General features: G+C 43.6%; 1 protein-coding gene across 1 annotated transcript in view; it reads left to right on the top strand.

The window, feature by feature from the left end:
• The window catches only part of ACTN4 (actinin alpha 4), a 107,107-nt gene that overhangs the window by 57,220 nt on the left and 35,365 nt on the right, over nt 1-14,522 (top strand). The window contains 5 exon segments of the mRNA XM_087727250.1: nt 3,233-3,352; nt 8,325-8,411; nt 10,673-10,760; nt 13,144-13,222; nt 13,667-13,748. Of these exon segments, the coding sequence (XP_087583376.1) occupies nt 3,233-3,352; nt 8,325-8,411; nt 10,673-10,760; nt 13,144-13,222; nt 13,667-13,748 (456 nt within the window).

Here is a 14,522-nt window from a genome sequence, read left to right as displayed (position 1 = left end):
TTTTGGTTATGTTTAATTTAGTTGAAGAACTAAGCATAAGAACAATTCTTCGCAAGTTATGAATGTGTTATATTTACTGATTTTTCTCTGTTACAATATATATTCTCAAGTGATGAATAGTAAGCACAACACAAATCGGGGAAACAATAAAATAATACCAGCGTTTTGCGTTTATGTATTAATTCCTTAAATTTATATACCACCTGCCTTGTAGGCAGGTGACTCCGGGTGGCACACTAGATAATAAAAATAGTATTGCAAAAGATGAAACAGTAAAGCAGTGTGGTCTAATTAACAATTAATTAATAATTAGCTAAGTTGGCAGGTGTTTACGAAAGCTCATGCCAAAAAAAAGAGCAGGAAAGTAATCACTAAGCAGGATGTAACCCCGTCCAGTACAGTCTTATTTAGATGTAAAAATGTATACAAAAAGTCTTCCGTTTGAAAGCTTTCTGCCGTTTCTCTTCTTGAGCCACTTGAGAGTGTGGGAGTGAAATTCATTTGGCTTACACTTCCGGAATTAATAAATGAACTGAAAAACACACACTGTCTGTCTGTCTGTCTGTCTGTCTATCTATCTATCTATCTATCTATCTATCTATCTATCTATCTATATCTATAGATTACAGATAGATAGATAGATAGATAGATAGATACATAGATAGAGAGAGAGAGAGAGAGAGAGAGAGAGAGAGAGAGAGAGAGAGAGAGAGAGAGAGGAGAGAGAGATAGAGATATAGAGATATAGATAGAATGATAGAGATAGAAAGATAGATAGAGATTAGATAGGGAGAGAGAGATAGAATGGATAGATAATGATAGATACAGAGATATAGAATGATAGATATAGATAGAATGATAGAATGATAGATAGATAGATATAATGGATAGATAGTAGAATAATAGATACAGAGAGAGAGAGAGAATGATAAGAGATGATTGTTTGATTAGATAGGGATACGTAGAGAGATAGAGAGAATGGATAGATAGAAAATGATAGATACATAGAGATAGATAGATAGATAGAATGATAAGATACAGAGATAGATAGATAGATAGATAGAATGGATAGATAGAATGGATAGATAGAGAGAGGGGGAATGATAAGAGATAGAATGATAAGGGATGATTGATTGATTGATTGATTATTGATTGATTAGATAGGGATACATAGAGAGAGAGAGAATGGATAGAGAGAAAATGATATATACATAGAGATAGATAGATAGATAGATGATAGAGATAGAATGATAGAGATAGAATGATAGATAGATTAGATAGGGACATATAGATAGATAGTTTGGCCTCATTTTGATTTTTGCAGGGTAGCTCAAATTATGCTGAAAAATATGTGAATTGGGGGGGGGGAATTGTGTTTCGTATGTCAACAGTTGTATTATGGACCCCAAGCTACAAATGTTCTTTTCTATTGCAATTGTACAGAGAGAGAGAGAGAACAATATAATTAAAGGAATATGCTTTGGGGTGAAAAATTTCTGTTCATCCATCCGCTGGGACTTCTTTCTGAGCCAAAAGGCACGCAGAGACTGGTGTGACCCTTTAAGGAAAAGAGCCATTCAAAAGAAAGAGAGAGAGAGAGAGGGACGGAGGGAGAGAGAGAGAGAGATGCAGAGGGATGAGGAAATGAATTGTATGTTGTTTTAAAAATACAGCCAGAAGGTTGACAAGCGAAACAGATGGCTTTGTCTCTCTCCCTCTCATTGTTGATAGAGGTTTTCCAATATGGCAGGATGCAAATTTATGATAATCCCGGAGGGCTAGAGTTTCCGTTGCTAAGCCAGGCTGTTGTTAACTGAGTTTTGCCCTATGTTACAACCTCCTTTTACCACTGTTGTTAAGCGAATCACTGCAGTTTTTCAGCGAGTCACGTGGTCATTAAGCGAATCCAGCTTTTCCTTGGCTTGTCCGAACCAGCTGCGAAATTCGCGGATTGCAGTTACAGGATCCAGGATGCGGCGGTCGTCATAACTACATCCTGGTTTTGCCAAGCGGTGAAATCTTGGTCACGTGACTGTGGGGAGGTTGCGGCGGTCGTAAGCGGGAGGAACAGATGTAAGTCACTTTTTTCCGCTGCCATTGGAATATTGAACAGTTGCTGAACGAATGGTTATAAGTTGAGGACTGCCTGTAGAGGTAGCCTTCGACTTAGCAACAGTTCATTTAGTGACCATTCAAAGTTACAACGGCACTGAAAAAGGTGACTTACGACCTTTTTCACTTTTACGACATCCCCATGATCACGTGATCAAAATTCAGACATCTGGCAACTAACTCATATTTATGACGGTTTGCAGGGTCCCATAGATCCCCTTTTGCGACCGTCCAACAAATGAAGCCAATGGGTTAGTCGGGCTCGCTTCGCAACCTGAGCACCGCAGCGATTCACTTAACGACCGCGGCAAGAAAAGTCGTAAAACGGGGCAACGTTCACTTGACAAACGTCTCGCTTAGCAGCAGGAATTGTGGCCGTAAGCCGAGGACTACATGTGTTCTCAACATTCCAATTCTCGGTTAAGTTTGTTTTAACATCCCACCTTCTCATGGACCCTTCCCACTCTTGTAGCCTTCCCAAAAGCCACCAAAACCTGGCTGTTTCGACAGGCCTGGGGTTGCTGATTTTTTAAATCAGGTCCAACCCCCAGTTAAGCCAAATGTATGTTGTGTGGTTTTTTTTAAACTGTGTATGTCTCTTTCCCCTATGTGTTATTTTATTTTATTTCGTATTTGTAAGCCGCCCGGAGTACTTGAGAGACCGCCTGCTGCCAATTACCTCCCACAGACCCATTAGATCTCACAGGGTCGGCCTCCTCCGGGTGCCATCTACCAGCCAATGCCACCTGGCTATTACCCGGGGGAGGGCCTTCTCTGTGGCAGCTCCGGCTCTTTGGAATGAACTCCCCGCAGAGATTCGGACCCTCACCTCTCTCCAGGCCTTCCGAAAAGCCGTCAAAACCTGGCTTTGCTGGCAGGCCTGGGGGTGATGTGTTCCCTCCCCTCTCGACATGTATGGCTGTGCGACTGTTGTTTACTTTTATTATTTGTATTTTGTTTTTTATGTTCCCCTTTTCCCCCCTTGAATTGTTCGCCGCCCTGAGTCCTCCCGGAGAAGGGCGGCATACAAATAATAAAATTCTATTCTATTCTATTCCTCCGGGATTGGGCGGCATATAAGCTCATTAAATTGCGAATTCTCTGTATTTGTGGATTTCAGGAGAACGGTTACCGAAGCCGGAAAGAGGGAAAATGAGAGTACATAAAATCAACAACGTGAACAAAGCTTTGGATTTCATCGCCAGCAAAGGAGTCAAGTTGGTGTCCATAGGAGCTGAAGGTAAGAGAGCCGGCCCGTGAGTGCGATTTTTAAAAAGAGTTTTTTTGCACTGGTAATCTTGGCCCCGTTTACTACAGAATGCACTAAAGTGGGAGTTTTCTAAACTTGAAAAGAAAGAGAAAACAAGGTGGTGTCTTAGCAGGTGCGAAGGATGGTAAACAAAGCATTTTAAACTATACCTTTATCACCTTCCAAATGGAACAATAATAATAATATAAGAATGGCAAAGAAAAAGAATAATTATGTGAATGTATATCTAGAACTGTATGTAAGAGAATGAATGACAGTAAAAATATAAAGCATAACATAGGTAAATAATATTTGGTCATAAGTAGCTAAGTTTAAATAAATTAAGAAATGTACATAAAAATGGATAACGAATAAGGAGATTATGAATGAAAGATAGAAATGCATAGAAGGGAAAACACTAACTGTAAAGAAACCGATTCGGAACTGCGGTATGATATACGATGGAACTTATTGTTCCTATGTTGCTTTTAAGTTATGTGTTTGTTTTTGTTGATGTGCTTATGTGTTTAAAATAAGTCCCCCTGGGAATAGGGCGGCATACAAGTTTAATAAACTATAACTATAACTATAAAATACAAATTTATAAATATTAAAAAAATAAAATAAACTTGGAACACTTCCTAATCAAAGGAGCAAAGGTCTCGTGATGGGGAAATTAGCTGCCTTCAAAACGAACTCTGCTTTTTTGTTGAATAACAAGTAAGCATCCCAACCATATACCAGATCATATCCCTCGATATTCAGTATTCTATCATTAGTTAAATGAGTCCAATCACTAATTACAGATAGCGCCACTGCATCATAATATAATTTTAGGTTAGGTAATTTCAAGCCTCCTCTCTCGCGTACATCTTGCATTATTTTCATCTTTACCCTCGGCTTCTTTCCGGCCCATACAAATTTGTTGATACCCTTCTGCCATTCTAAAAGATTCGCATCTTTTTTAAGTATAGGTAACATTTGGAAGAGAAATAAAAATGTTGGTAAAATGTTCATTTTCACTGCTGCTATCCTACCCAGCAAAGATAAGTGCAATTTCTCCCATTTTTTCATCTCTATCTGTATACTATGCCAAAGTGGTTCATAATTATGCTTATATAATTTCCCGTTTGAGGTTTTTTTTTTTTTACCTTTATATTTGGGGGGAAGGGTACTCATTTACCTTTTAAGTCCAGACCCCTTCCTTGCTCGTCTCCATCCTGGCAGGGTGAAGCTAAGGACAGGGTGGGCTGCTGATTGGATCCCCCCACCCTTCTCCGTGCGGTGTCAAACTCGATTTCATTGAGGTTCCACATCAGCTGTTGTGCTTGACCTTGGGGGGGGGGCCACCAGTGGGGCGTGGCCAGCTTGACGTCACTCATGTCAGAGGTGCCTGTGGCGGCCTGAACCATCCCGCCAGCAAAAACGTTTGAAAGCTTTCTGCCGTTTCTCTTCTTGAGCCACTTGAGAGTGAAATTCATTTGGCTTACACTTCCGGAATTAATAAATGAACTGAAAAACACACTCTGTGTGTATGTCTATTATCTATCTATCTATCTATCTATCTATCTATCTATCTATCTATCTATCTATCTATCTATCTATCTATCTCTATCTATCTATCTATCTATCTATCTATCTATCTATCTATCTATACATGATTGATAGATAGATGATAGATAGATAGATAGATAGATGATAGATAGATAGATAGATAGATAGATAGATAGAGATAGAAAGATAGATAGAGATTAGATAGGGAGAGAGAGATAGAATGGATAGATAATGATAGATACAGAGATAGATATAGAGATGTAGATATAGAATGATAGATAGATAGATAGATAGATAGATAGATAGATAGATAGATAGATAGATAGATAGATAGATAGATAGATATATATAATGGATAGATAGAGAATAATAGATACAGAGAGAGAGAGAGAATGATAAGAGATAGAATGATAAGAGATGATTGATTGATTAGATAGGGATACATAGAGAGATAGAGACTGGATAGATAGAAAATGATAGATACATAGAGATAGATAGATAGATAGATAGATAGATAGATAGATAGATAGATAGATAGATAGATAGATAGATAGATATAATGGATAGATAGAGAATAATAGATACACAGAGAGAGAGAGAATGATAAGAGATAGAATGATAAGAGATGATTGATTTATTAGATAGGGATACATAGAGAGATAGAGACTGGATAGATAGAAAATGATAGATACATAGAGATAGATAGATAGATAGATAGATGGATAGATATAATGGATAGATAGAGAATAATAGATACAGAGAGAGAGAGAGAGAATGATAAGAGATAGAATGATAAGAGATGATTGATCGATTAGATAGGGATACGTAGAGAGATAGAGACTGGATAGATAGAAAATGATAGATACATAGAGATAGATAGATGATAGATAGATAGATAGATAGATAGATAGATAGATAGATAGATAGATAGATAGAGACATATAGATAGATAGTTTGGCCTCATTTTGATTTTTGCAGGGTGGCTCAAATTATGCTGAAAAATACGGGCTTCCGAGCTCCATTGTGGACTGCGACAGCTTCCTGCAACCCTCCACCAACGAAAATGGAGCCCGGGAGGCCTGTGTGCTACTCTCCCGAGCTCCAGTTTTCGCCGGCAGAGGCACAGTGAGCTGGTCCTTCGCTATTTCCAGGCCGGCCCCATGGCCCAAATCTAAGCACCCAGCGGGCCGGATCCGGCCCCTGGGCCGTGAGTTTGACACCCCTGCCGTAGATTTTCACACCTGATGAGGAAAATACACTTAGCTGCTGAGCTGAGTGTGTGTCCCACCCACCCACCCCCCCAAAAAAAATACTGGGCTGGAAATTGCAAATCTGTATTTCCATTCCGGCTCCCGAATTTTGCTGCTGGTCGGCTCTGCTCCTTCCTTGGCCTCCTTTTCCCTTCGTTTCTCCTGATCCACTTCCAGGGTAAGCTGTGTTTTTACCCTGCAGCTCTTCGCAGTCGTGCCCCGTTGCTGGGACCACAAACACAGCAGGCTTCCTTAGGGTAGACATTCTTGGCGCAGCTGGGCGCTTGCCTGGGCTAAGCCTGAGATTAAGACTGGGTCTTCCCCCCCCCTCCCTCCCCCATGCTGTTTGGATGAGAGCCAAACTTTGTGCTGCTGCAGCCTCAGTTTCCCCACTCCGGGGGTGGTGGTGGATAAAAATGGTCTTTTATGGGTTGGGAAAGAAGGCTGAGAGCAGAATTATGTGGTTGCTTATTAGATTTGCAAGTGATAAAAGAAAAAAAAAGAAACTAGGGAAAAGGAAGAATAAAAAGGACCCAGAAAGGTGATTTGCCAGCATGGTAAAATTCCCCAACGGTATTTCCCAAAATGACACTCCTATAAATCTGAGGACATATATATATAAAACCTGAATAACCAAAGACCAACCTACACACACACACACAGACACACATATATATAGCAATTTGTGCTGACACACACACACACACACACACAGAGGGAGGGAGGGAGAGAGAGAGAGAGAGAGCGAGAGAGCAATTTGTGCTGATAAATAAATAAAGGGAGACTAGTATAGATCAGCTAGCCATACCCTAACTGGGATTCGAACATGACACTAAATGTATGTATGTATGTACGTATATATGTATATATATATGTGTGTGTGTGTATATATATGTATGTATGTATGTATGTATGTATGTATGTATGTATGTATGTAGTATTTGTGCTGATAAATAAATAAAGGAAGACTAGTATAGATTTATTTATCAGCACAAATACAACACAAATGTAACAAAGGCAACAGTAAAAATAATGGCTTTCTGTCTGGATGGTCTCTTGTGACGAGCCGATAGACAGAGAAAGGAAGCAATAGCAATAGCAGTAGACTTATATACCGCTTCATAGGCCTTTCAGGCCTCTCTAAGCAGTTTACAGAGAGTCAGCATATTGCCCCCAACAATCCGGGTCCTCATTTTACCCACCTCGGAAGGATGGAAGGCTGAGTCAACCCTGAGCCGGTGAGATTTGAACCGCTGACCTGCTGATCTAGCAGTAGCCTGCAGTGCTGCATTTAACCACTGCGCCACCTTGGCTCCAATAGGCCTCCTCCCATATTTGGGCATACTCCTTACATGTTCCAAGATGGCCCCCTTGTCCAAATCCAACCACATCACGGGCCGGATCCGGCCTGCAGGCTTTGAGTTTGGTACCCCTGAGCTAATACATACGAGGAAGTTTTCCTTTGGTTGAGAGTATTGTTGGTCTGTGCATGTGGATGTGCTTGAGAGAATCAGTCAGAGTTCTGGCTTCATGCCACCTGTGCTGGGAACCCGTTGGCCCGATTTTTATGGAATAGTAAACTTGCACAGGTACGATTGCGAGCAATTCTGCCTCTACGCAGGTTCATTTCCCCGGGCGACCGAGAAAGCATTGTTCCTGCTTTTGTCCCAATCGTCCCGGTGTTGCAAACTGATAGTAACAGGCAGTTCCTTTGTCCTCGGGCATATCCTACTTCCGCCTGCAATCAGCCAGGGTGTGCACATACTCCAGTAGAAAGGTGTAGTAAGTAGAGAGTAAGGAAGGTGACCTTGGTGGAAATGTTTGCTTCAGTAACAGTTCCTGCCTATTTCCATCCGGATTGTCCCACGGGTGGTTTTTCAAAAGGGCAACTGGGCTTTTATCTTTTTTTCAATGAAGACGTTTCGCTTCTCAGTCGAGAAGCTTCTTCAGTTCTGAGGTGAACGGAACTGAAATTGAACTGGAGAAGCTTCTTGGATGGGAAGCGAAACCTCTTCAAGGAAAAACAAAAAAACAGCCTGGATGACTTGAGAATCTCCATAGAGACTTTTCGTCTGGATAATCTTCATTTTCTACGAAGTTGTGAATAGGCCCCTGTTGAGACCCTTTGCTCAATCTCTTCCCACTCTCTCTTTCTCCAGAAATTGTCGATGGCAACGCCAAGATGACCCTGGGTATGATCTGGACCATCATCCTCCGGTTTGCCATCCAGGATATTTCAGTGGAAGGTAAGAGGCAGAATTTGGGCTTGCGAGATTGCCCCTTTTCTCACACCCATCCCAAGTCAGCAGCCACAGCCTTCCGATTGTCCCAGTGTTTTCCGAACTCGGCCATTTTTTTTTAGTGGACTTCAACTCCCAGAATTCCTCAGCCAGCATGCTCGATGAGCTTCAAGATTGGCAGGCTTCCAATTCCCAGAATCCCTGGCTCTGCCGTTCTTCCAAGGTGGCAACCTCAAGATGTGTGGACTTCAACTCCCAGAATTCCTCAGCCAGCATGCTTGATGAACTTCAAGATTGGCAGGCTTCCAATTCCCAGAATCCCTGGCTCTGCCGTTCTTCCAACGTGGCAGCCTCAAGATGTGTGGACTTCAACTCCCAGAATTCCTCAGCCAGCATGCTTGATGAATTTCAAGATTGGCAGGCTTCCAATTCCCAGAATCCCTGGCTCTGCCGTTCTTCCAACGTGGCAACCTCAAGATGTGTGGACTTCAACTCCCAGAATTCCTGACTGAATTCTGGGAGTGGCTCGGCCAGGAATTCTGGGAGTTGAAGTCCACACATCTTGAGGTTCAAAGAACACTGGTTTAAGACACCTTTTCCTGTCTCGACCCCTTCCAGAGTGGTCGGACGGGCCGAGATTGATGGGAAGGGTGGCCCGACACATGTGGAGACGGCCTTTACTGGCATTTACCGTGTGTGAGAGGAAGAGATTTAAAATCCAAGGAGGGAGCCTGTTGGTGGTGATCCAGGATGCTGCTCACACCTTAGGAGTGTCTTCTTCTGTGCTTTTCTGTGCTGGATCAGTCCCCCATAAATCTTTCCGGGCACAGATGCTCACTCAGCTGCAGTAACCGCGATTGATGTAGTTGAAAACTTGGCCCTGCAAACTTCAGTGGCCTCCGAATGTCTGTCTAAATGAGGGCTGCAAGAAAAATCGTAAAATGAGAACTTAATCCTGTGGCGACCCACTTAAAGACCGTCCTTGCAGGCTCAACTACAGTCGTTAAGTTGAGGATGTACCTGTGTCGTTCGTAGGGTTTACTCGATCTGGGGCACAGAAGGTAGCAGAAAGAGGCTGGAAGGATGGAGCTTAATAAAACGAAATCCTTCCTTTCGTTCCCTCTTAGTTTTCGCCCATCTGCTCTGCAAATGTCTCACTCTCTCTCTCTCTTTCCCACTATTTCTTGAATCTTTTTTTCCCCTTTTAAGTACCGTATTTTTCAGAGTATAAGACGCACCTTTAAAAGAGCGTGGAAACGTTGGTGCGTCTTATACACCGAAGACAGCCGTTTTTGGCCTCCCGAAGCCCCAGCCCCCGCATGCCGTTTTTGTGAAAAACTGACTGTTTTGTCACAAAAACGGTGGCGTTTTTGACTTCCCGCAGCAGCACTCTGAAGGCTTCAACAGGGCTAGGGGAAGGCAAAAACACCTCCGTTTTTGTGACAAAACACCCCGTTTCCCACCCATTTTTCACAAAAACAGGAATGTTTTTGCCTTCCCCCAGCCCTGCTGAAGCCTGCTCCTGGGGGCCGGGGAGGATATAAACTTTTTTTTTCTTACTTACCCCTTCGAAATCTTGGTGCGTCTTATACACCGGTGCATCTTATAGTCCGAACAATACGGTAGCTACTTGTGTTCTGCAGCCAGCCAGCTGTGATTCGAATGCTGACTTGATTTGGCCTTCATCCTACAAAATACCTCCAAAGGCTGCCTCTCTTGTGCGCCCCCAGCCTCTTCCCAACCTGGTTTCCATTCAGGGGTGGGTGGGGTCCCAAGCCCCCCCCCCCCGGCTGTTTTGCAGACACGTGAAAGCCATTTGTGGAGAAGACATGTTCACTTCTCTTTTTGGCCCCTGTTTTAGGTGGGATCTGTTTTATTTCTCTGTGTTTTAATCTCTTGTCACCCGTTGAGAGTCCGGGGATCGGGACGGGGGTATAAATAGCGTGGAAGAGAAATAAAATATCCTCCTCTCGGGACAAGGCTGTTCTTTGTGGAAGGGAAGCATCCCAAAGAGCTCTGATTTATTTGGATTTAGGTTTATAGATTTGGCTCCATCTCAGGGGTTTTTCAGCGTGGGCTGTTTTAAAGATGTCTGGACTTCAATTCTGGGAGTCGAAGTCCGTGTATCTTGAAATGTGCTACTGTTGAAAAACATAGCTTAATTCTTTGTGGTCTGGACTTACAGTGTGATGTTGTGAACTCGCCCTTGCGGCAACACAAGCCGAACAACACCATTGCCTCCTCTTTCTCTCTCTCTCTCTCTGCAGAGACTTCAGCCAAAGAAGGACTCTTATTGTGGTGCCAAAGGAAAACCGCCCCCTACAAGAACGTCAACGTGCAAAATTTCCACATCAGGTAACCCTCCTCCTCCTCCTCCTTTTCCTTCTCCCCTTCTCTTCTTCTTTTCTTCTCCTTCTTCCTCTTCCCATTTCTCCTCCTCTTCTTCTTCTCCTCCTCCTCCTTTTCCTCCTCCTCCTTCTCCTTCTCCCCTTCTCTTCTTTTCCTCCTTCTCCTTCTTCTCCTCCTCCTTTTCCTTCTCCCCTTCTCTTCTTTTCCTCCTTCTCCTTCTTCTCCTCCTCCTCCTCCTCCTTTTTCTCCTCCTTCTCCCCTTCTCTTCCTCTTTTCCTCCTTTTCCTCCTTCTCCTCCTTCTCCTTCTCCTTCTTCTCCTCCTCCTCCTCCTTTTCCTTCTCCCCTTCTCTTTTTCTTTTCTTCTCTTTCTCCTTCTTCCCATTTCTCCTCTTCTTCTCCTTTTCCTCCTTCTTCTCCTTCTCCCCTTCTCTTTTTCTTTTCTTCTCCTCCTCCTTCTTCTTCCTCCTCTTTCCATTTCTCCTTCTCTTCTTCTCCTTCTCCTCTTCTTCCTCCTTCTCCCTTTCTTTTTTTCTTTTCTTCTTTTCTTCTTCTCCTACTTTTCCTTGTCCTCTTCTTTTCTTCTCCTTCTTCTTCTTCCTCCTCTTCCCATTTCTCCTCCTCTTCTTCTCCTTCTCCTTTTCTTCCTCCTTCTCCCTTTCTTTTTTTCTTTTCTTCTCCTCCTTTTCTTCTTCTCCTCCTTTCTCCTCCCCTTCTTGCTCCTCCTCTTCCTCCTCCTTTCTTTTTGGCCAACACTTGCTTTTCCCCTCTTTGAAATAGGCAACCTGCTGTCTCATATCCAGAGAATTGGGCCTCTTTAGAAAGCCTGCAAAGCATTCACTTCTTGGCTTCGTGCTGCACCATGAAAGATTCTGCCAGCCAGGAAGCCAAGTTTTTTTTTTGAAGCTTTCTGCTGGGACCTGAGGCTCAGGATTTGGAGAACCCAAGGAAGTTTGCGAAATTTCCCCCTTTTCCCCCCACAAAAAGGCTCTTGTGTTGACAGCTGGCTGTAGCAAGGTTGTTCCGTCTGGCGGGTTGATGGATGCCGATCCAATGAAGCATCCGGTAGGGAAAAGGCCCCGGAGGGGTTGATCCTTCACAATGCACAGCAAGGTTTAAGGGGTGATGGTGCAGCCTTTCACCCTCCACCCTCTCAACTTAGTTGACCCTGGTCGGGGATGGGCATTTGGCCGTTCTGGTCCTGATTTCAAAACTCGTGCAAGGGAACAATTTGGGCTTTTGGTAAGAGCTGTTTTGCCCTTCCCTGGAGCTTGGGAAAAAGAGAAGAATTTCAGAAAAACAAAGAAAAGAGGGAAGGGAAGGAAATAGAGAAGAAGGAAAGGAAATAGAGAAGAAAGAAAGGGATGGAAAGGAATAGAATGTGGGGGAGGGAAGGAAGGAAGGAAGGAAGGAAGGAAGGAAGGAAATGTCAGAGAGAAAACAGCCCTGATCACTGACTCCTCAACCTCATTAAGTCCACCTATCTTTGCTCATCCTTACACTCTCCACAGCTTACTCCTGATACACGCTACACTCAACAGCCACAGCCGCCCCCGCAAAAATGGCTGCACAGCCCCAACCTCTGGAATAATTCCTCTTATATTTTCACTTTCCGTGATCCTCTGGAAGAGTCACAATTTACATACTGCTCAGAGTCGCTCCCAAACAGTGAGATATATACCACATTTTTCGGAGTATAAGATGCACCGGAGTATAAGACGCAGCAAGGGTTTGAAGAAGCAAATTTAAAAATAACATATTTCTTTTTGCATTCTGCAAACCTCCCCAAATGGCCCGTTTTTTGCAGAAATGGGCCCATTTTTTGTCCCAAAAAGGGCATGGATAGCCTTTAGGAAGCTTATACAGGGCTCCTGGGTGCTGGGGAAGCAAAATTGAGCAAAAAACGGCCCGTTTTCCGCTCATTTCTGTCCTCCCCAGCCCCCAGGAGCTCTCTGAAAGCCTCCTACAAGCTATGCCCGGCCATTTTTACGAAGGGGGCGGGGTTTCGGGTGGCACAAAAGGCTGTATTCTGTGTATAAGACGCACCCAGATTTTCAGCCTCTTTTGAGGGGAAAAGGTGCGTCTTATACTCTGAAAAATACAGTACATGGCCTATACATTTCAGAACATAAATTCTCAAATTTGCTGCCATTTCTTCTTATCATGGGACCTGTAAGCTATGTTATTGGAAGGTTCAGAAGGGCCCCACAAGTTCGACCTGAGCCTCTGTCGGAAAAAGCGCCGCCAGATCCCTTCCGATGTGAATCTCCTTCCGTTAAACTCGGCTGTCCCAACGGGACACCCTGTTTTTGAGATACCGTCCTTTCGAAGACACGGTTGGCTTCTCAAGAGGCTTGATCCCCTCTCTCTTTTTATTCCCTTATTTTACAGTTGGAAAGACGGTCTTGCTTTTAACGCCTTGATCCACAGACACCGACCAGAACTCATTGAATACGACAAGCTTAGAAAGGTATTTGAGAGGTTTTGCCGTTTTACCTTCTGCTTCTCGGTTTTGAAATATTCTCCACCTTACTTGATTTTACGTGATTTTTGTCGTCACGAATTTGTCGTCACAATTTTGACGTCGCGTTTTAATCGGCGCTATTTTGTCGTTGCGCATATGTCTATCGCGCAATTGTCGGGTCACGCATTAAAATGATACTAGAATCGATAATTTGTGGACGATCCATCTTTAGAACAGGACTTTCAAAGATGCTTTGGTGCATTTTCCCATGGGAATATTTGTATTTGGAAGATTTAGGAAAGCCAAGAGCTTTGGATAGAAAATCGGGCACGGCTGGCGATTGTGATAAGGGTGTGTGTGTGTGTGCACATTTATCCTCTCCTTGTGAGCGATTTAGGCAGGCAGCGCCACCAAATTTTAACCCTCTCTGGCGATTTTCCTTTTCCGTAGGACGATCCGGTCACGAATCTGAACAACGCTTTTGAGGTCGCCGAGAAGTACCTTGACATTCCCAAGATGTTAGACGCAGAAGGTAAGCCAGAGGATGATGCCTTGAAATACCTTGGGGGTCCCATTTTGTCCCCCAAGCCTACAAATCCACAAGGCAGATGTCACAAGAGTGTTTCAGTGGAGCCAGCTGCGTGAACTTGGCGCTGGAGAGCAGAAGCATTAGACTTCCATACCGCTTCGTGGAGCTTCACAGGGCAGTTTACAGAATTAGCCTACAGGTAGCCCTCGACTTAACGACCGCAGTTGAGCCCAAAACTTTTGTTATTAAGTGAGGCATTTGTTAAAGAGAGTTTTGCCCCATTTTACAACCTTTCTTGCCACTGTTGTTAAGTGGATCGTGTGGTCGTTAAGCAAGTCAGGGTTTCCCCTCCCATTGACTGCTTGTGAAGGTGGCTGGGACGGTCATATGATCCCATCATAAATACAGGCTGGTTGGTAAATGCCTGAATTTGTGATGGAAATGCTGCGACGGTCGTAAATGTTCTGATAAGGCTTCCCAAGGGCATGAAGCAAAAAAAAAACCTTTGATTGACTGTGAATTCTTCTCATTCATATCCAACAAAGCCTTTCAAGGGAGGATTTACAGTCACAGACCTCATCTGGCTTGGAGAGCTGCCAGGCTGAGATCTGCAAAACTTGGCCCGGAGCCTCGGAGAGTCACGAACCAGTGAAGAGAACTAATGGTCTCCTGCAAGCTCCACTCCCCTTTCGCTCCTCTTTTATTCCCCCTGGGAGGGGCCATTCACCGTCCACCTGTGGCCTTACTCCCAAGTCGACCCCTGTTCTTTAGCTCTTC

This window comes from Thamnophis sirtalis, unplaced genomic scaffold (genome assembly GCF_051295495.1).
Source record: "Thamnophis sirtalis isolate CommonGarterSnake01/CBP01778 unplaced genomic scaffold, rThaSir2_p1.2 scaffold_13, whole genome shotgun sequence".
Lineage (NCBI taxonomy): Eukaryota > Metazoa > Chordata > Lepidosauria > Squamata > Natricidae > Thamnophis > Thamnophis sirtalis.
This window is presented reverse-complemented; position numbering and strand designations above follow the sequence as displayed.